At 37.6% G+C, this 22,399-nt stretch overlaps 2 protein-coding genes, 1 long non-coding RNA gene and 1 pseudogene across 4 annotated transcripts; 1 reads left to right on the top strand and 3 right to left on the bottom strand.

The window, feature by feature from the left end:
• Nucleotides 1-498: 498 nt before the first annotated feature.
• Nucleotides 499-3,213, bottom strand: LOC129352403 (sperm acrosome developmental regulator-like). 2 transcript variants are annotated; one of them, XM_055021370.1, is made up of 3 exons: nt 2,550-3,213; nt 1,975-2,020; nt 499-1,643 (listed from the first exon to the last, which is right to left on the bottom strand). In XM_055021370.1, exons 1-3 carry the CDS (start codon nt 2,912-2,914, stop codon nt 1,473-1,475), a joined length of 582 nt encoding a protein of 193 aa, XP_054877345.1. In that variant the 5' UTR covers nt 2,915-3,213; the 3' UTR covers nt 499-1,472. The 2 variants fall into 2 exon arrangements, with proteins under 2 accessions (XP_054877345.1, XP_054877344.1); XM_055021369.1 differs by having other exon boundaries at nt 2,472-3,213.
• A 1,401-nt stretch (nt 3,214-4,614) lies between these two features.
• Nucleotides 4,615-8,053, bottom strand: LOC129352401 (uncharacterized). The gene is made up of 8 exons (XM_055021368.1): nt 7,564-8,053; nt 6,900-7,169; nt 6,616-6,681; nt 5,540-5,653; nt 5,278-5,370; nt 5,133-5,183; nt 4,988-5,042; nt 4,615-4,643 (listed from the first exon to the last, which is right to left on the bottom strand). Exons 1-7 carry the CDS (start codon nt 7,613-7,615, stop codon nt 5,014-5,016), a joined length of 675 nt encoding a protein of 224 aa, XP_054877343.1. The 5' UTR covers nt 7,616-8,053; the 3' UTR covers nt 4,615-4,643; nt 4,988-5,013.
• Nucleotides 8,054-8,060: 7 nt separating this feature from the next.
• Nucleotides 8,061-8,793, bottom strand: LOC129352416 (uncharacterized). Its single transcript, XR_008604877.1, has 3 exons — nt 8,725-8,793; nt 8,428-8,463; nt 8,061-8,210 (listed from the first exon to the last, which is right to left on the bottom strand). It is a non-coding gene; the product is annotated as an uncharacterized LOC129352416 (long non-coding RNA).
• A 1,219-nt stretch (nt 8,794-10,012) lies between these two features.
• LOC129352349 (uncharacterized protein DDB_G0271670-like) lies at nt 10,013-19,907 on the top strand (annotated as a pseudogene).
• Nucleotides 19,908-22,399: the final 2,492 nt, after the last annotated feature.

Genomic DNA, 22,399 nt, shown 5'->3' on the forward strand with positions numbered 1-22,399 from the left:
GAAAACTGCAGAACTAAATATCTGTGTGTTTAATGAGTTAGAATATTAAAATATATCACTTAAATATCAGAAGTGTATCAGTTTTGAAAAGCAACAATTTCTAAATGCACTGAGTGAGAAGCGTTCGTGACACAAATGTTGATGAGTGAGATTCAATCAGGATAATCCCACACTACTTTAATTACTCTGAGTTTGATCTTCCACTGACAAATCTCCTCCTGCTTGTTTTCACTGGAGCTCAGAACCATTCAAAATCAAAGCTCCAGAAACATTTTCTAAGTTAAAATTGTGTATCAACTTGGTATAAAATCACGATATCCTCTGTAGTTTTTATGATGTGGACTCCAGACCATCTGACAATATTTTGGGAGCACAAATAATCAATGTTTGGTAAGTCACAGAGAGGCAAAACTTGCTACTTGAATTTGTGATAATTACAAAATTACAAAAGATTATCAAAACAAAACAAACAAACAAAAAACAGACACAACCCAGCTGGATAATTATACCTCATTAGTTTATTTATATATTATAGTTCATCATAATCATTGTCATTCTAGCAGCAGCAACAAGTCCTGTTGTCAAAACGTGTCAAACATGTTAACATGACAACAGAGTTGGTTTAGCAGCTAGCACTCACTCAGGTGTGTGAACTTTTCCCGGTGTTACGACACGGGCATTGTAAGCGAAACAATTGACATGCGATTATTAAAAACAGTATATTAAGTTTCAAAGTTTCTGGTTTCTCTGTCATTTTTAGGTTTGTTTGAGTTCAGCGAGTCATGAGAATTTCATAAACATGTTGACTGGAAAGCAAATCTAGGAAAAAGTTTGTTACATGAGAATGTCAGATTAGAGGAAGTCATATCAATGTGAGCCAGTTATAACGATCATGCTGAAGATTAAAATGGTTGAAAATGTAGGAAGAAGCATAATATTAGTGATTATTAACCCTTTAGACTTTTGCACTACCCTGTTGTAAAGTTTGTTGCTGTTTTGAGCTGCATTGAGCTCAACACACAAAAAAGTATGTGTGCCGTGAAGTGTAAACACATTCTGTTAATCTAATTCTGACAAAAGTAGAGTGGACTTTTGGATTTAGATGTGAGGACAAGCTGCACAATGACATAAGACATTGCATGTCCCAGTGCTTTTCCAGACCCTTTAGAGATTACTGTTATTTCCTGACTTACAAATTGCAGCTGATCTTCACGTTAAGCAATGACTGTGTCAAAGTGGAAAAAGTTAAAAATTTGTTATTGCAGCATTGTATCGCACTAGCATGCCAGCTTATTATCAAATGAAAAGTGGACTAGCCTCGTAGCTGACTAGCCTTCCATCACCTGAATACTTTTTCAGTTTTTTTTTTTACTGCATGACATTTTCTACTTCGGATAAGGAAACTTTTCCAGCCCAATTCATTTCAGACTGCATGTGTCCAAGAGGAGAACACTGTGACTGTCCACAGTATATCACTGAGATATTCTGTGTCCCGTTGGCGAGTAGATGTTGTGGGTCAGCGTTCTCAGGATGTGGTTTTCTCTCTCAAGCTGCAGGTTCCTCTCCTGCAGGTCTTTCAGTTGTTCTCGTAAAAGCTCCACCTCCTCACGCACCACCAGCATCAGATGACTCTTCACCAGATCCTGAGGAGCCAAGCAGAAACAGATGTGCAAATTTAGGGAAAGGGGGAAACAAAATACATATATTTAAAACAAAAAGGGGATGGGCAAGTGAAGACAGAAAGAGAGGTAAAAAAAAAAAAAGTCAGCACTTTGCTTGCAGATTGACACACTGCAGCTGTGTCAATCTGCATCTACCAGCAGAGGGTGCTGCATGAACATCACACAGATAGAGTAATAGTTTACGACTACAGCAGTTATACCGGATTCAGCAAAGCAAATTAGTTAAGTGCAGCTATAGAGGTAAAATTCACACTGGTGGCAAACAGGTCAAATCAAAAACAGGAAGACTTACCATTGCCTGCTCAATTTTACCATCAATGCCCAAAAGACTGGAAGAGCTGCAAATAGATGCACAGGTGAAACAGATGCAGGCAAGGTGAACAGGCGTGACAGAGTAACAGGTGGATCGGACCCGACCTGTGCCATTTTCAAGGCCTAAAGTTCTGATCAGAAGTTACTTAATATGGAAATAGATGCCAAATAAATTTGAGATTTTCATTATGCATGTGAGTTGTTCTCCTTTGAGGTAAAGTGATCATGCAAGATGCATCGTCAGCGATTCAAATAACACAATTTGAATAAAATTCTAACTTATTGTGGATTTTCATAAAGTCTCTTCTATCCCAAAAATTAGCAACAAAGCAAAGACGCTGAATTACATCGTCTTTCCCAAAAATGGTAATCAATTTAACATCAATAAATAATAAATATGCATATGCACTTTAGTTTAAAAATGTTCAACCCCTAGTATATTTGCTGTTACCTGCACCATTTGATCCCCACGGTTACCTGTGGTAAAACAGCAGTAGTGACATCATGGTTAAATCGGAACCTCGCCCATTGGGCGTAGCTCTAGCAGGAACTGACCGATGAGGACAGGCTGCTGGAAGCAGAGGATTCTGGGACACTGAGGCAGTCGGAGCTATTGAGACGATGTCTGATCTTGGTGCACTGGAGGGCCTTTGCCGAGTTTCTGCAACTGAATGCGCCCTGGAGGGTGGAGTCAGAGATCTGTGGTGGGCTGCTGCTGAGGCGCGCGGCCAGGACTCCCTGACCGCCGACGCCTTCTTACGCTCCCGCAGCACAACAGGTGCCTGTGGTTGCCTAGCAACAAGTTGCAGAGACCTCAGAGGTAGTGGAGGGGTCGAAGAAGGATAGCGCTGAGAATGATTATGAGAGGCAGCGTCAGAGAGCACAGAGGGTGACTTCTTCTTCTTTACGCTCATGGACATCTTCTGTCAGTCATTGGCCTCTGCCTGCAGGACCCACCAATCAGGAGCCAGCTGCATCGCTTTCCAGTCAGTTTAAAAAATAGTCCAGATATTCAAACTCCTTGCAGTGAAATGATCATTCAATCAGACAAGTGCTTACCCATAGAGTGGTATTTAAAGCCAGAGCAAGTTTTTTTCTTATCGTTAAGTCTTCATTGTGACGCCATCATCAACTCTTGGCCTCTTTTCAGAGGCTGATTGGCTCATTTAGAACCAGCTGGTCATCTCAGGATATCCAGATGTTGACTTCAGACTGAAACTCTTTGGAGTGTCTTTCTTCCAACAGGACTTTCTGTCCCACTCCCACTCAGTCTGGTCTCCGGTTGGCCGTTGCCTCATTCCAGCCCCTTCCCACTCATTGTTTCAGCCAATGGGAGGGCTGCAGAGGCATTATGCTCTGCCTACACACTTGGACAGAGCCTCATTCATCCAGTCAGTCAGTCAGTCAGTCAGTCAGTCAGTCAGTCAGTCAGTCAGTCAGTCAGAGCATGATGTCTTGTCAGCTCAGTCAGTGCTTCAGACTGTTACAAAATCAAATCTTTAGGGTTTGACTTTATCTGATTCAAGTGTTACTTAAATAAACACAGGCATGTACACATCAGCAACCTTCAGTCCGAGCCAATCGGGGAACCGTTGTCCAGGGTTTGCACTTTGGTCTTGTGTGCAACACAACACAATATGGTGAAACCCATTGTGGTAGCTCTTATTTTTAAAAATATCGCAATGCTTATCTCTTGCACTACAGCAGTGCAGAGGTAAGCAGGTAATATACTTTCTGGTGCGTTCATCAGTGAAATCAAGTTGAGCATGACCCCAGGCATAAGGGTAAATAACCAGAGATAAACTGAAGTTTTTTTTTTTTGGTTTTTAATAGAAAAACCTACAGGATTATTGACTGTGAGAAAGTAAAGAAAGATTCAACTCTAGCTACAAATAGTTTGCCTGGAGATCGCCCAAGTTGGAAGGATATAAAGAAATTAGTAGTGGTCTAAATAGGTATTGACTTGTCTCTTTCATCTGTCAGACTCTGAGAGGATCTTGAGTTTGTTCTTCCTGATCAAGTTTTCATTTTTGCTGCAAACTTGAATAAAATGTGTTCTGATCCAACCCATTTATCGGACCCTGATCAAGAATATATATATTTTTTTTATTGATGGTGTCTCCATGTGTTTAGGCCTGCCCTGTTCCCACTGAACTGATTTAGTTTTGTATGCAAAGCTTGCAACAATGTAAAGCCGTCCACATAACTTGATATTAGTGGTCTTTAACTTTTACAATGGTTTACATGGACAGAATGCTGCCGTTGTGTCTGTGTTGTGCCCGTGTCATGTGATCGTCTGCGGGCTGTAAGTGTAGGCAGAGAGGTCAAAAAACTGCAACACCAGTCATTTACTGCAATGACTGGTGTTGACGACTGTAATTTACATTCAAAGCATTGCATTTGTAAAGCAGGGGAATACAGGAGGAGGAGGTTGTTATTCAAAGACAAACATCTACGGTTTGTTTTTTTTCTAGTTTCCATTTTCACAAGCAATACATTACCGAATGATCAATTGCAAAAGCTTGATTTCTAAGTGATTTCATGAGTGGTGGTTAAATTACACACAGATTGTGCAGGTCTTTACAAAGCTGAAAAATGTCTTGGTGGTCTTAAAGGACAGCAGATGTTCACCTCTTTTTTCTTCTAGATCTGAAACACAGCAAAGTCAGTTGCTATGAACACGATAGGAAAGCAGAATGGATAAAATAAAGGAAACAACCAAAATGTCTTGACTGAAATATTAAAAGCATTTACTCAGTTTTACTATCAGTGTTAACCTGCAGAAATATTTGCGGGTAATTCTGCTATAATTACTGGAGTCTAGGTTTGAATTCAGTTTAGTTCCCACTTGGCTATGAGTTTGACGTCATTCAGTAGCTATATTACACTGCTTCAATGTTATTATTAGCGCCTTTAATTAAAATGTGATATGTGTGTTTTCATGTTTTTACAGGTTGCCTAATTAAATATTATCTCATAGTTTTTGTACGTACTGCTTGTGTTGCGACATTTCAGCTGATCACAATGCAGCACGATGGTCTCCTTCTCCTGAAATATTAATGTAATATTTATACACATCAGGCAGTCATAATATTTCATTTACTAATATTTCTACATGAATCAAGGAGTGTACTGCACCAGTGTCAAGATTTCTGCTTGGGGGGATGGATTCGTAGATAGCTGTGTCGCCTACAGGGTAAAAATCAGGATCCTTAGCATAATGGAGAAAATATATTTCTGGACAGCAGCCATGTTTTAAATTTATCAATCATTCAGGCCTGACCATGGGTAAGATGACTGTAAGGACTGTCTGGATCTGGGTCGATGAGTTGCTTTTCACCAGAGGCTCGATTAGATTCCAAACGTGAAGAAAGCTCTGGAGGTGGAACAGGATCAGAACGTATGTGTTTTTATATGTGAAGATTATTATTCTTCAAAATTAAGAAACTCAGAATGATGTTAGGACCTGGATCTGTGAGGAGAGGTCTTAGCGACACTGAGATCATGAGACACGGCTTTGGGATTGTTCGTTTTGAAATTCTTACCTTTAATTTTTCTGAGCAAAAGCATAAACAGCAAAACCAGACTTCCACAGAGGAGGAGATTTCCACAAGCCAACCCCGTCATAAGTGGCGAAATGACAGGAGAGCCGCTTCCCTCTGTAATAACACACCACTTGTTAACACTGGTGCTGTTTGGGCCCCATGACAAATCATCAAATTGGGCTCCATTCACCAAACCTGTTGTCAACACATTTCTAGCCTTTAACTGACTCATCAAAAGCTTCACGTTATCAACTTTAAACACTTGCAACTGTCTCGCTGCCTTTAGTGCAGTGCTGACACTAGTGCAATGTTTACTGCTAGTAAAGTTTACATGCACAAGCCAGGATTAAATTTAGATGTAAAAAAATGAACTAAAGATTGTGTCTTACTCTCTATTTCACTTTGCAAATAATCAAAAATTCTCCCAACATTGTTAAAATGTAAAATAACTATAAAACATTACAACAGACCAATGATAATAAAAACATATTTACATCTGATTGAGGTTTTCCCATTACTTTTTTATGTGCATGTTGCATGAGGCAAAATGGTTCGCTCTTATTAAAATGATAGAAAACATTGCCTTGAATGCGCTGAGTTGAATAAGGCTGCATGGAGTTAGATTTCTTTGCATTTAAATGATTTACCCGTGTATTTACCCATGATGCTTTGCGGTTAGTTAATCTTGTGGCAACTCAAAGCTGACACAGTTGTGGAAATTTTCACTGCAGCATGTATTTGTACACATGACGACGTGTGTGAAACTCAACGCCGCAATGGTTTTCTGTGTACATTTATACATGACCTCCCAGGTCACCAATTCAGTTCAATTCAATCTAAACAGAATATTTAAACTGGAACATTTTAACACGGTAAGTGACTTACAAGTAATCTCAGATAGCATGCTCGCTGGTTTATTGTTCAGACAAGAAGCTTTTTTACTTTTCTTCTTATTTTATAATGACTTGTCAAATATTCCAGTTTTATTGCATAATGGTAAACACAACAAGAGAGACAGAAAAATTCCCATCTGCACTGATGCTATTTGTCATTTGGCCACAGATGGTGCTGCTCACCTTTTTCACCTGGTGGACGAGTCACGGTGGTGGGAGGAGTTGGGTCTGCTGCTGACTCTGACTCTTCTGTTGTTGCATGTGGTAAAAGTCACAGGGGAAATTACTTCAAGAACAATCAAACCACTCTTATGGACATGTATGTTGTCCTGACTTTCCCACCGTATTCAGTGCAAAACCGAGATAATGCAATCTATCTTTTTTTTTTTGTCTTGTCTTATTGCCCGAATGAGCTGAGTGCAATCGGATTCATTATTTTTTTTTGCGTATGCAAAATAGAAACTTACGGTTTGTGCCGACTTTCAGTGGGTCACTGAACTCTGTGTAGTAAACTGGATCTCCTCTTCCCCCTCTGCACCAGTAGAGTCCTCTCTGGGAGGCAAGGATTTGTTTGTTGCTCCCAGCAGCATCCTCTCTGGGCAGGATTTCAGAGGGCGTTTCACCCACATACCAGAAGTATTTCCAGGTCGATGGTGACAAATTCACGTAGCAGGTCAGAATCCAATTTCCATTCCAATGAAACATGTCAACATTTAGTGTTGCCTTCGGCTTGCTTGCTGTAATATATAATGAAAAAAGTGCCATGAAACTTTTTCATTTAAAAATTTCAATTGCATCCTTACAAGTAGAAAAAGTTTGTTACATTTTACAGGGGACACTGAAGTATAGTTTCACTTGCCACATACATCCTCAATCGTAGGATCAAAAAGTCACTAGTAATAGTAACATCTATTACGATGGCACTTTTGTTCTTTAATTAATGAAGGCATCATTAGAAAATGACTTAACTCAATGCTTTCCTCCTTTTTTGTCGTTTTGACAGTCAATTTCAAATTCGTTCTGTATTTTCAATATTATAACCTACATAATCAGGCAAATCAAGAGAGTGAGCAGGAGTTTTAGATTTATTTTTGAAATGGATAAACAATAAATAAAAATAAAAAAACTTACAAATCACAGTCAATCTGATGGGATAACTCCACATTGTGGGAAGCAAGTCCATCTTGTTTTTGCCTCTGCACCAGAAGTCGCCGGCACTGGAATCGGAGGTATAGAAAACCCAGACCTCAGCGGTTTTCACGGGCTTTTCCGAGCTCGTCGTTTTCCATTCGTATTCCCACCGAGCGCCGTCTCCATCCGAGACGACACATGTCAGACTGATCCTCTCTCCGATAAATATTTTGATCCAGTCGGGATTCTGTGTTATCCTTGCTGCCTTGGAAGGCGTGTCTGAAGGAAAAAAACATGAATTACTGCGAAGAATTCAAAGCCGAGGTTGATTTTATACCTGATACGCGTTGTTTTACAGACAAAACACTTAACTTATTTTGTCAATCGTAACTGCGTTGCTGTCCTCTGTGAAAACAACTGGGCCTCCTCGTCCTCCTCTGCAGTAGTAGATGCCGTCTTCTGAAACAGTAATGGTCTGTTCTGCTGTTCCATTTTTTATCATGAAAGATTTGAGTATTCTGATGTTTGTTTTCTGAACCAGTAGTATCTCCAGTCTGCAGACGCATCCACAGAGCAGGTGAGGGTCACACTGCCACCCGCTGGTATTCCCCTGCTGTCTGCTCTGAGTGAGGCCTGAGGGACCTTTGCTGCTCAGTTGGCAAATGAAGAAAATACATAAAGTTGACCTTTAGACTGACGTATGTTTCTGAGTGTTCCTTTCTATGTTCCAACAAATCGTTTATTTTAAAATGCCATTCTTTTTCAGACTCAGATTTCTGGTTTCCTTTATGTCCTGACCATTCAAGAACAAACCATGTTAAATGGTGAATAAACTGAGAGTCAAACGCAAAGGTCAGTACTTACCCTGGACAGATCCACAGTCGATGAAAGGACCAAACACTTAAAAAAAAATAGAAAATGTAGGACTAAGTGAAAATTAAACCAAAAAGAATACAGTTTTTTTATTATATCCTTGATATTCGTATGTACATTTTTGAATTTGAAAATTGTTCCACTTTTGTTTCACATTTTTCAAAATGTTGTTGATACATCAAGACTTCTTGAAAAAAAATTGTTACCCTTTTAAAATGATACAAATTAATGTGATTTTTTTTTTTAAATCAACATCCATAAAGAAAACAAAAACTAGCTTTTACTCACAAGTTAGTAAAAGTGTGGATAACCATGTCTGTACCATCCTCAGATCGAGCATTGAAGTTCTGCTGTTTTTGTCCGACAAATAAACACTCTGTCACTCGGGGACAGATTTTTATATCAGCAATGTCCCGGTAGCTGAATCTGATGACTTCATTTGTCTCAAAAAGAAACTGTGAACCACAGACTTAATTTAAACCCTGAGCGCTTCACACATTTTGCAGCCCCTCTGAGTCAGTCTGAAAAATTAATAGTGAACATATCTCCCCCCCCCCCACCCTGCATGCTTGTACGTTTTGCATAAACTCGCACATGATCTGAATAAAGTTGATAAAAAACTTAAAAACAGTGCATTAACTTTATAATTATTAGTGTTGCATTGCGTCAATCTACTTCAACAACATGTTGCTTATAATTCCCAGCAAAAACAAGCAGCGTGTTTTGCCTTTTTTATATTTTATGAATACCAACTTGATGTGCAAAAACTGTGTAAGAAAGCTGTTTTATTGAAATACTATTTATATAATCTAAACATCCATCCAATTATTGTATTAACTCACTTCTCCAGCAGTCGTTGGCCCTGAACCCGAATACATCTAAGGATCAACAGGTATTAGTTTTACTGAAGTTTAAGACAAAACTTTGCTGAGGGCCACAAAATTTTCCACAACAATAGAAGGGTGATTTTTGTTGGGTTTAAACTGAATACTCAATACTCTCAGTGATGAAGCCCCAGAGGTGTGAAACCTTGCGCCAGTATTTCATTTTAATGCTCTTCCGCATTAGAGGTGCCGAGAGGTGTGAGTGAGATCAACGTTTACATAGACCCAAATTGAGCTCTGAGAGGTTAACACCTTTTAGGCTATGACACATAAATTGGAGCAAAGTGAGACAGACTCTTTGCTATTGTTTGTTCTCAAGATTGTGGTCATTTAGACTGAACGCCAAAGTTGACACAATCACACCTGCTGCACAAAGAACATTTATCTGGCTGTATGGGAAACGTGGTTGAAGACATAATCATGATCTCATCCGGCGTTTCACACCTGGTCATTATTTCTGTTTTGCTTCAAGCCTAAATTTCATCTGACTTTGCAGCTTACTCTGAGGACACTCGTGTCCTCGACTTAGCATGTTAAGTAGCTCGTAGCACTGGAGACGAAGTGGATCATTCCTTTAAATGTTATCAAAATCTTTTTTTCAGAAAGCGTCAATGAAAAGAGTTGGACCTAATTGCCTCCTTTAAAATAATGTGGTTTTCCAGAAGGCTTATCTAAAATGCTCATAACACAGCATGGCCTGCACTGAAACAATGCCACTTACATACAAAGTGGGTGAAAGATTTTATAAGACAGTGTTTTTTAATGCCTATAAATTATTTAGTTTAACTATAACCATTCTGAGAATCCCAGGATTAAGCTGAGTCAGCTCATGGGAGGCCAAAAGAAATTACAAAATGTCTCAGCGGGAGGTCGCAGAAAACCCAAAATAACACCTGAAGCGCTACTCAACTAGCTTTCTGTTAGTTTTAGCATTCCTGGCTAAGAGTCTAAAAGTAACACTGATGGGAAAGTTTGGAGGTTAAAAACCACTTCTGACTAAAAGGAAACAAAGGCCTGCCTCACTATGTCGGAAAGATACTCAGAACCAATAAAACAATAAAACTCGTCGTTCATTTCGAGTCACATCTGACTTGAAATGAACACATTTCAGAAAGTTATCATCAAACAAGGTCTTGTCCTCGGTTTATTCATTGTTAATGGAACCACAAATTCTGTTCTCATCCTAAAAATCCAGGAAGATTAGTCTGTGACCACCATTCACGACCTTAAACTCAAGCCCAATTGGGTTAAAACAACGATGCAAAATACACTAGCAATTTGCTTTCAAATGACTAGCAAAGTCATTTAAGCCATTCATCTTTGAAAACCTTTAAATGGGGTCGAAATTAAACAATTGGTTCAAAAAGAGTCACTGCCAGTCATTGTGATTGCTTGATTGCAGCTCTTTACCACAGCTCAGTTGTGCAGGGTGTACATGTAACAGTCTTTAGACTTCATAGAAATTGCATAAACAGAAACTTTGTGCGAGGCAGAGCTAACCATACTTCCTGCACAGCACTGATGTGGTCATGTAGAAGATGGTTGCTTGAAGATCAACATGCTGAATACATCAAGTTTTTCCACCTTCAGCTAATGCAGCATTGTGGTTTGCTCATGTTTTTAGTTCAAGTAAATATTTATTTATTTATTTATTTTTGCTTAGTTGGCAACAACTATGTAATCCATTTTACAAATAAATAAAGCTGGTGTTTTTTTTCTTTGACATGGCTGTAGATTTCTCGGTATTGGACAGGAAGCATCACGTTGCTCTGTGGCAAAACCTAATACAGAGACCGCGGTCCGATCTCAGTCTGTATCGAAACTAATTTCCTATCCTGTGGGTTTTCTTTCTGCAGCACTTGGCTGAAACATTTCAAAAAGGCAGAATTATCTGGTTTCGTCCTCATTTGACTCAGAAATGAGGGCGAAACACACTTTATATTACGTACTGGACATACTGAGTAAGTACATAACTTCACCTTTTCGTTTTAATTAGTGCAGAGTATGTTAAATGTCTGTCAAACCTTTGTCAACAAAACAGTGTTGATAAACATTTTTCTTTTTAATGACATTTTCTTTTAAACCGTGCCAGGCAGGTGTTGCAGATATGCAACACCTTAGCCAGTCTTTGCAAGTAATTTGAGCCTGAGAGGGTTAAACCGTGCCATGACCTTTGTAGACAAAAAGAAAAGAAAAACTGTTGTGCAACAGAAATTGGCAAAATTCTGATGTCTTGGTACGAGAAAATATGTAGTGGTTTTCTTAAAAACATTTAATAAACAGAACATCTGGTCAGCATTGGACAGACTGGACATGTAAAACAGACACCTTCTGTTGTTTTTCTTTAACTTGTTTAGTGTAAAACTTTCTACTTTCACTGTAGTGTGGATCATCTTCGTCTGCTGCGGACATGCTCAAGGTAACTTCGCTTTTATTCCTATCAATATTTGAACACAATTTATTTTTTTGACACAGTTTTAGCTATGAAGGTTTCCAGTGCATGTCTCACTGTAACAAAACACCTGCAAGCTGGAAGATTAGAGACATTTTTATGTACTTGTTAAACAATGACATTTATATACTTGAAAGGAATGGGGGGTTTTTTCCCCTCTACAATAAAAGCATATATCCAGTAACCAAAATGCATTAATTCAGATTTCAAAGCAACTCCAAAAAAAATTTTCTATTACATTTCATTTGATTTTTCTGTACAAACTGGCAGGGCTTTACAATGATTGACTTAAAAAGGCAGTTTGCAATTTAGGAATGATACAAATAAATGTTGTTCCAACATTGGTGCTTTTAAGTTATTTTTTTTAAACATATTTTCGTGTGCTTGATAACAGCAGATAAAGCCAGGGCCATTCTGACAGCAGGCCCAACGACCATACCAGTAGGGGGCAGTGTGGCGCTGAGCTGCTCTGTGGAAAACTCTGCTGGATGGATGTACAGTTGGTTCAGATGGACCCCAGACTCTCCCCGGGTTCAAATCAAAAATAATAGTGGACTGAACAGAATTATTAATGTCACACGAGGAGGTTTTTATCAATGCAAAGGTGTAACAGAAACACACAACCACCAAAGTTACTCAAGTGACAGGAGTACAATCAAAATAACCTGTGAGTTTATTCAGACATAATAATAATAATAATGTTGAGTTCTCTTGATGGATTTCAAGTTTCTCTTCTTATCTGATGTAAACAGTTTCCAACGAGGTCTTTGCGACTCGACAACCAAACTGGCCTCAGATGTTCAGTGGCGAGACGATCGCTCTGACATGCGAGTCCAGGGAGGAGAAACCGCTGAGTGGACGTGTGACTGGAGGAGAGACGGGTTGTTCATACGCAGGACACAGAGCAAAAACTGGACTTTCAGTGTCTCTGAGTCCAACGGGGGAGACTACAGGTGTCTGTGTTTGCTCAAAGATGATGCCTTTTCTTCGACAGGGTGGAGTGAACCCGTCTCACTGTCAGTATTTCGTAAGTCATGTTTCATTTATGTGTTTTAAGAGTTTTGGAGAAGATTGAGAAACAGGATTTAAAGAAGGAGCTGCGATTTGGCTCGATCAGACTCTGACACAAGAGTCTCTCCAATAGGGCAGGAGAGAGATTCCTTACAACAAACATCGTTCCGTTTTCTTGTAGTTTTGGCTCCAGGGTTCCCACATTTCCAGTCAGTGGTGGTTCTTACTCAAATAGCCCCTTCTGTGGACTCAAAGAGAAATAATTAACTATAGAACAAAAAACAAGTGTCTTTCCTGCTTGGAATGATCCTGGCCAGTTTTGATTGGTCTGTTTCAGATTGTGAACACATTTAGCACAATTGATAAGACACAAACGTCACAAAATAAAATAAATATTTTACGTAAAAATGCTGTCTTATGTATAGAACTATGTGTGTGACTCACATCTATGCTGTTTCTTATATTGTTGTTGTCTAAACTCGCCAACAGGTAAACCAAAGGCCCATCTGAGTGCGGGCAGCACAGAGCTGCCAGCAGGAGGCAGCGTGATGCTTACCTGCTCACTAAACACGTCATCATTATCATCATCATCATCATCATCATCATCATCATCATCATCATCATCATCATCATCATCATCATTTAGTTGGACATATTTCTGGTACAGAGGAGAAAAATCCTCAGAGCCTGTGACCGGAGAAGATGCTGTTTCATCCTCAAATGGACAAATGAATGTCTCAGAGGAAGGACTGTACTGGTGCAGAGGAGGAAGAGGAAAACCAGTTTACTACACAGACTACAGTGACACAGTCAGCATCAGTAAGAATGGTGGCCTTAACATGTTCTCTTTCTGTGATTAGTGAAATCACGGAGAGAGGTTTTGCTCTCAACTTCACAATCTGTTTCAAATTTCACTGAAACAGATTTTTATATATATAAATATATGTATATACATGTAGAAATAATTGAATTCTTGAAAATAAATCCTCCTCTTCACTCATTAACACATATAGATACTGACATTACATCACAGTGATAAGTTACATTTCACTTACTATCATGCATTTTTTTTTTTTGCAAAAAGCCTTTTGTTACCTCATTCAAAAGAAGTCTTTGGATTTGCTGTAGATTTTATTTATAATCATTTTAAGATATCTTTTTTTTTAGATGATAAAATTATAATTTAAGCACCACTTATTCCTTTTTCATGTTTTATATTTCCAGCATCCGTTGAGTGCAGCGGTCTAGTCGGCTCTTTGTCGCTCGTGCTGCTGGTCGTTGCTCTGGTTGGTGGAATCAGTCTAATTATTCTGCTGCTCTTGTTTTGGCGCAGCAGACGGACGAAAGGTGAGACGTTTCTCCTGCTCTTCATCATCTGAAGTGTTTCAGATTCATCAAGATGCATTCTAATGTTGTGACAAGAGAAAAAAACATGATGAAGGTATTTTTAAAAGTTTTTTTTTTTTTACAGATCTGGGGCACACGAGGTGAATACACAACATCTGATTGTCTCTTTTTTTGACAAAAAAAACTATTTTCTTCGTACCTTTGTCTTTAATTTCCGGTTGTTTTTCTAACAAAGTGGTCACATTTCTTCAGCTTTAGACTAAATTCATCACAGAGCTCCAGTAGGCGCTTCGCCACTAATCATGAGGTCAACCAGGCTGAGACACACATCTCCCTCCAACGGGGTTAGAAAGCAGATTCATTGGAATATAGTTTTTTATTTTATTTTGTTATTATCATTTTCTCAACTAAATACAAACAGTAGGAGATAAAGTGCAATTTGGATGCACTTTGTTTCGCTTACTTACTTGCATCACATTCAGAGAAATTGAATATGTGTTCCCATGAGGTTTAATTGTCAAATTAAAAGTAGATTTTGAGAACAACAGCCTTCTATCAGATAGTAAACATACTTTTCATTAACGTCTATTTTTGTATTATGTGTATTTTTCTGATTAAATATTCTAACCTGAAATCTCATGTTTTCATCAGTCATAATCAGAAATAATTATGTCAAAATCTATAGAAAAAAAGGTTTTTAACAGTCAGTCTGTGTTTAATGACTCTTTTTGGTGTGTGAACTGAAATGTTTGGAATTAATTAAGTTTTTAACAATATCCTAATTTATTGAAAAATAACTGTAAGCCTCTTGTCCTTATTTATTATTTACAGTAAACAATTCTTCCCTCAGTTTGTCACTCGGATCCTCAGAGGTCAACAGGAACGGTAGAGTATTTCTGTTGAAATTGTTACAACATGTTGGTCAATTAGGAACTTTCATCATAAACAGCTCAAATATAATCTGTGGATATTTTTTTATTGCAGGCAAACCTGACACTGTGTACTCCCTGGCTGAATCAAAAAACTCTGGGACAAAGAGTAAGATGGAAACATGTTTAGTTTAGAGAGCAGAAGAATAAGTTCAGACGGATTTTAACCTTCAGTTCTTTGGTTTTGTTGACCTCAACAGGGAGTCCTCCAGATCCAGAAGAGGGCGCTCTTTGGTCACATGTGAAAATACAAGCTATAGGTAATTCATGTTTTCTGCTTTGACAGGCAGATCATCATAGACTTAAAAACAGAAGTGTTTATCTCATTATCCTACATGTATAATGTGCTTTACTTGCTGATTTGAGTCACTGAGATGAATGAACTTTTTTTTATTTTATTTATTTAGGCTAATAAGGATTCAATCCTTATTTCAGCTACAGAAATCAACATTTGTTTCAATTAGTCACTCAAATGCTATAATGTCAGTAGGAATGGTATAATATATATATATTGTTTGTTACAATTGTTACGAATGCAACTTATTGGTCAACTAGGAAGCTAATGACAAGCAACAGATGTATAACAGATGTATTTAATATTGTATTTGCAGATGAATCCATAGACAATGGGTACTCTCTGCTTGAAGCAAAAAACTTTGGAACAAAGAGTAAGACGCAAATATATTCAAAATACAGAACAGTGAGAACTGTTCTTAAATCTGCAGCATTTCCATTTCACAAAAAATGTTTGTAATAACTGTGCTGATGTCTAGATAGTATGGCATGAGACAGATAATCTGGAAAAAGATTGAGGTGTGCAAAAATGCACCACACCCAGTCAAAATCAACCAATCAGAGCTAGGAGGAGGAGGGTCTTAGCACTGTCAATCAATAATGCTCAAAGGTGGACAAACGACTTACTGTTAAGAAAAAAGGCTATCCAGCTTCATCTGTGGCTATGCTAAGTAGCATTAGCATTGGCGGTAGCAAGAGAGCGCTTGACAACGCTAAGGTTGATTGGTTGTTTCTGACTCAGTGGCGTATTCTTGTCGTTAGCACTGGGAAAAGGCAGAGGAGCTTGTTTTTCCCCACTTTATCTGTCTTAGAAATAATAATTTCTAAGTAGGTAAAAAATATAGTTTAATAAAAAGCTACATATTGCAGCTGGTCTGATCTTTGTTTTGGTGGGTTTTTCTTTCTTTTATTTTCATCTCAACAGGCCTTCGTGTTGGTCCAGAAGTGGGCACTGTTTACGCTACTGTGAATAAAGAAGCTTCTGGTACTGGTAATGAAATATTACCTCCTCAGGTTTTGTGTTTCCACTCCTATTTTAAAGATTTATCATTGGTGATGAATTCAGAGTATTGAAATTGTAATGGCACCTTGTCGTCACCTTAATCCTAATCTTTAGTTCCCTCCAGAGATTTTCCACAATTATTACGTCAGGACTCTGACTTACCCACTCCAAAATGTTATTGCTCCAACCACTTTGGGACTAAACCTAAATGTCAGAGAGGGGTTACAAATATGTGGGCTTGTCAAGCTGCCGGCTGCATGCCTTCCGGTTTTAAGTTCCGACTCATAACATTTTTACATTCTCAGATTGTTGTGTGTTTTTTGAAAAAGAAGTCCTCATTGTACTGCTGGAATTGCTTAAATACATTTCTAAAAGGCAACTTTGAAATCTTGTGATGTCAGTAAAATTAGTAGGCTGTTTTTGTCAAAGTTAAGAATGCTGCCAATTGGTCACTTAGAAAGCCTAATGTGTGACTGTATAATCCTTGAATATTTTCTTTTTCAGATAAATCCATAAACACTGTGTACTCCCAGATTGAAGGGGAAAATGTTGGGCTGATGAGTAAGATGTGTACATATATATATATAAATAAATATTCAATTTAATGAGAGCAGTGATCAGAACTGTTACTAACGCTGTTTTTTATTTATTTATTTTTTCATCTAAACAGAACTTTCTGTTGATCCAGAAGAGAGTCCTGTTTATGCTAACGTGGAAAACAGAGGACCAGGTACAGTCCTGGCTATAAATCCCTTCTTACATTTAGGTTAAATGTAACGTATTCAGAGGTAGAACATTTTTATTCTCAAATTTGTTCTGTTTCTGTTATTCTGAAAAAATCCACATTGCATAACTACAATTTTTAATGAATCTCAAGAGTTGTGGCCCCAACTGTGTGGATGATGTCAATCGGAATAGTAGAGTAATTTTATGAAAGTAGATAAGAATGTCACCAATTGGTCACTTAGAAACCCTAAAGACATGCGACTGGTGTTGGTAACTTGAATATTTTATTTGCAGATAAATCCCCAGACACTGTGTACTTCCTGGCTGAAATGAAAAACTTCGGGACGACGAGTAAGACATTTGATTGACAGCAGCAGAACAAAACTCAGGCAGAACTGGTTTTAACCTCCAGATGTTCTTTTTTATCTCAACAGAGGATCCACAAGAGGGCGCTGTGGGCTCCGACGTGAAAACAGGTGCGGTTATTTTTTTTTTATTTTTTTTGTATTGTAACTTGTCTTCATGACATTATACTCAATTTCATTCCATATAATCTTGGAGTTCAAATCATAATTTTCCTTATTTAACATATACATAAGGCCACCAGAGATGGAAATTGTTTTTTTCGTGTGTTTTTTTAGTTTCTGTTCATTTCATTTCTTCTTCAGACTCTACCACAGCATCTGCTGAGATTATCCATTTGAAAAAAGCCAAGAAAAAAAACAAAAGCTAAAGGAAGAGAAAATTACTTCCAGGCCTTTTTTTTTTTGCTCAGTGGATTGGTTTCAGAACTTTTAATTGACACCTTTTATTTTTTGAGTTGCATGTGTGTAACGCTGGCAGTTACCAGCTGTCACCAGCTGACGAAGATGACAATTGACAGCCTTCCAGTTTAAATCATTTCATCTCTCCATTGACAGGAAAACGGAGTCGCTCGGCAGATGCAGCAGTTTATGCCAACTACAAGTCAGGAGCAACTCTGGCTGACGATGGTCCCATGTCCAGAAAAGCCAAAAAACATTAAAACCCTTCTTGTTTAACTGTCACTTAAAAGAAACACCGCCTCAAAAATGATTTATACTCAGCTCAGTAACAAACTGGAAAACTTTTACTCGTATTATAGCGATAAAACTCCAAAACTTCTTACTGATTATTATGTTTTCCATTTTTCTTCGAATCTGAGATTTTATCTTTGGTTACATTCATATGTCATCTGCACAGGGAAGAACTGGAGAGGGCCTGGAAGGTGAAGACCACAGTGGTGCCTGTGGTCATCGGGGCCCTCGAGGCAGTAACCCCCAAACTGGAGCAGTGGCTACAACAGATCCCAGGAACAACATCAGACATCTCAGTCCAGAAATGTGCAGTCCTTGGCACAGCCAAGATACTGCGCAGAACCCTCAAGCTCCCAGGCCTCTGGTAGAGGACCCGAGCTCAGAGGATAAGAACCCCCCGCGGTGGGTGAGAAGGGAATTTTTTTTTATATATATATATTTTCTTTTTTTTTTTTTTTTTTACAAAATATTCTACTGCATGGTGACAGTTTTAACAAATATGCAAAACCTACATTTATAAGTGAACTATTCTGCAGAACAAAGTCATTATTCCTCCACCAGCCCTACTTCAAGTCAGAGGAGAACAATTGTACATAGTGATCCTGCTTGGTCATAAAAGTTATTCTACAATCTGCAGGAAAATGAACTCATTTTGGAGCGCTGAACTTAACAAATTGTGATTTAATTTTTTTTTCCCACTTGCTTTTATTAAGTAAAACAAGAAAAACATCTGATGATAGGCTCAGTACTGAAATGTAAAAATAAATGAAAAGTTATGTGAACAGAGGTGTGCTAGTTTTTCACATTAACACACTTTTCTCGCTCTCGCTCTCTCTTTTTTTTTTTTTTTTTTTTTTTTTTTAGCACATTTGCCACAACTTGCGTCACAATTAAAAAAATTAAAAATATTCCTCCGGAAAAAATAAGATCACTGTGTGGCTTTTGGTGCTGCACACACACACACGCACACATACGCACGCACAAACGCGCACACTCACGGACACACATAACTCCTATTTAAAATATTTAAGTACTTTTTGTTCATTCCATTGTCTTAATCTAGTCTTGGAGAAAATTCTCAGCCACCAATGTGGACTTTAGAACTGAACGATAAACACGCTGTGAGAAATTACATATGATAAAGAGGAATTTTACATGTGTGAGAAGTGTTAGTACTTATATTTTAAGTCTGATGTTTTTTTTATCAGATGAAGAGAAATTGGCTGAAACCTCTGATGTCATTCTGACGGGAAACATATAAGATATACTTGTAAAGAAGAGGATGTGCTTGTAAAGCTCCTGCGCTGGGTGTCAGAGTGACCCACACTTTGCTCGTCAATCTAAACTTTGTTGTTTGTTAATAATGACAAAAGTTTTAGCTTTTATTTTACTGCTGAATCCTCTTCTCTGCTCTGGACATGCTGACGGTATCTTGATTTCTTTGTTCTTTTATTTATTCACAAAGAATGAGGTGCATATATGTTGTTTTTTTATTTGGTGTCTTAAAATGTATTATAAACATACATTGATAAATGTGCTAAATGTATTGTGCTGCGTTTTAGGCGCATACCTGACTATTGACCCCAACTGGTCGACTTTTCATGTTGGAGAGAGCGTGACCTTCATTTGTGACATGGATAAAGGCAAAGACACAGACTGGGAATATGACATTAGAAGAAATGAAGAAAAAATTCTTCAATCCAACCCGCACAAAAGCTTCACATTACCATCTATCCAACTTGATCAGGGTGGTGAATACCGGTGCTGTGGTGTCAGGAAGAGCTCCAGTGATGCAAGTGCAGTGACACGGTCTCTATAACTGTTATGGTGAGTTCAAATGATCTTTTCAACTAGATTTGTACATGATAGAGAGATATATAGCTAATGAACATGCTTAATCCTCTGTAAGTTAAATTTATATACAGGAAATTAGCTTAGCTTTTTGTGTTCCTCCCAAAATGAACTTTTAACCTCTTGTGAAGTATCAGAAGTTGCAACATCTACAGAAAACATCAATTCTGTGAAATACAATTAAACTTATTATTTTATGAATAAAATTATGTTCAATTAGGTGAGCTATCACAGAAAAGTATCATTTTTGTTGTTTGTTTGTTTGTTTTATTTGGGAGGTTAAACTAAAATAAAACTTTATTCTCATCAGAGAAACTCAATTATTGTGTTTTGTTACATATTATGATGAGACATTTGAATATTTGTACTCAATCTGACTGAAGAATAACTTAACGTGTTAACGGACATTTTTATTATATTTTATTAAATCAGCTCCTCCACCCAAAGCCAACTGACTGCAGGTCCTACAACCATACCAGTAGGGGGCAGTGTGAGACTGAGCTGCTCAGTGGAGCCCTCTGCTGGATGGAGGTACATATGGTTCAGAAGGACCAAAGACACACCTGAAGCTCAAATCACTGATGAAGAAAACAGAGATATTAATGTAACAGAAGGAGGAATCTACAGATGTTATGGAATGAGAGGAAATACAAAACTTCCAGAGTCTTGTAAGTGATAAAGTCAGCATCACAATAAGATGTAAGTAAAATTTCTCTTTAAACGCATCTGTTGATTATTTATATATTTAAGAGGAAACTCAGGAGGTATTTACTTTATTTATTTCAAACTGGCCCATATTTAATGTAAACAGATTCCAATGAGGTTTTTGTGACTCGAAAACCAAACTGGCCTCAGATGTTCAGTGGTGAGTTGATCACTCTGACATGTGAGATCCAAGAAAGAGAAACCACTGAGTGGAGATACGAATGGAGGAGAAATGGGACAACTGTAAAAATGGCAAAGGGAAAATTCCTGACTTTCACAGTCTCTGCGTCCAGCAGTGGAGACTACATGTGTCGGTGCAGAAAGATAGACGACCGGCATTCTCTGACAAAGTGGAGTGAAAAGATGTCATTGCTGGTGTCAGGTGAGTCGTGATGGGTTTTTTTTGTTTTTTTTATTTATCAGGACCAAAGCAAAAAATCAAAGCAAGCAGAGCCTAAATATTAGCAGAGCATCTGTCTGAAAGTTCCCCTCGATTAATGCAGAATATTGAAAGTCAATTTAATCTGGAAGATTTAAATCTTGCTCTTATTTAGCATCCCAGAACATGTATTAGAACTTGAAATCCAGAAAACTACCTTAGCAACTACTTTTTAGACTCTTAATCTTCCAATCCAGAGGATATTTACTCATACTTACTAAATCTCCTTGAATAGATGGATCTTGTTTATTTATTTGCATAAACATTAGATTATTTTTCTTCTTTGCTCTTTCTTTGGTTTATTATTTTTTGTTGTTTTTCTATAAATTCCTGTACAGCATCTCCTATTGCCTTGTTGCTGAAAATGTGCAATTTAAATAAAATTACCTTTATATTTAAATGTACAAATTTACATTTAAATGTACATTTACTTACAAATGTCTGTAAATGTACAAAATGAAGTTTACAGAGTCTGAGAATATTCAGCCAAATAATGAATTAATAGTGTTGGTTTACGCTTCCTGCTGGTTTTTGAACTGGGATCAGTTGAATGTCTTATTTAACCATATACACATTTTACTAATGACTTAAAAGACAATGTTCAATCTTTAATTTTAGATGCTTTTATATTTTCCAAGTCTTTTGTGTGCTTTTATTTACATTGAAATAAATTGCATGACATGAACTTTTTGTTTTTTTGCATTTTTAACATTTTTTATAAATTGCTATCAACATTTTGTTTAAATTTTTTCCACTCGATAAATATACCTTTTATTCACTGTAAAGCAGCCACAAGATGCATGTAGATTAACTTTTTCACTACATTTTAATGGCTGCAAATTGCTTTCCCCCATTGATTAGAATCGATATTGGTGTTGACATAAAACCACAAACAAAGGACAATGAGGATATAGTTGATTGGGAAAAGACCATGTTTGTTTTGCTTTCCAAATGAAGATACATTTTTCTTCAAGTCTTTAAATTTAACTGTTTCAACTGAGTCCAAAGGGATTTTTCACCTGGATTATGAGAGTTATGATGTTGCTTCACATCTTTACTTTAAGTTAAATCCTTGTGCAGAAAAATATCTTGTAGTTTTTGTTGTTTTTTTTTTTTACTTTGGTCATTAAAATAACTAAGATAACCCATCATTTATCCCCAGTAGAGAAAGTCAATTATGGAGTTTTGTCATTGTTTATGTTGAGACATTTGAATATGTTGTACTAAATGTGATTGTGGAATATGTAAAATCGGTGACTGAATAATT

The sequence above is a fragment of the Poeciliopsis prolifica genome, unplaced genomic scaffold, assembly GCF_027474105.1.
Source record: "Poeciliopsis prolifica strain line A6 unplaced genomic scaffold, Auburn_PproV2 SCAFFOLD075, whole genome shotgun sequence".
NCBI lineage: Eukaryota > Metazoa > Chordata > Actinopteri > Cyprinodontiformes > Poeciliidae > Poeciliopsis > Poeciliopsis prolifica.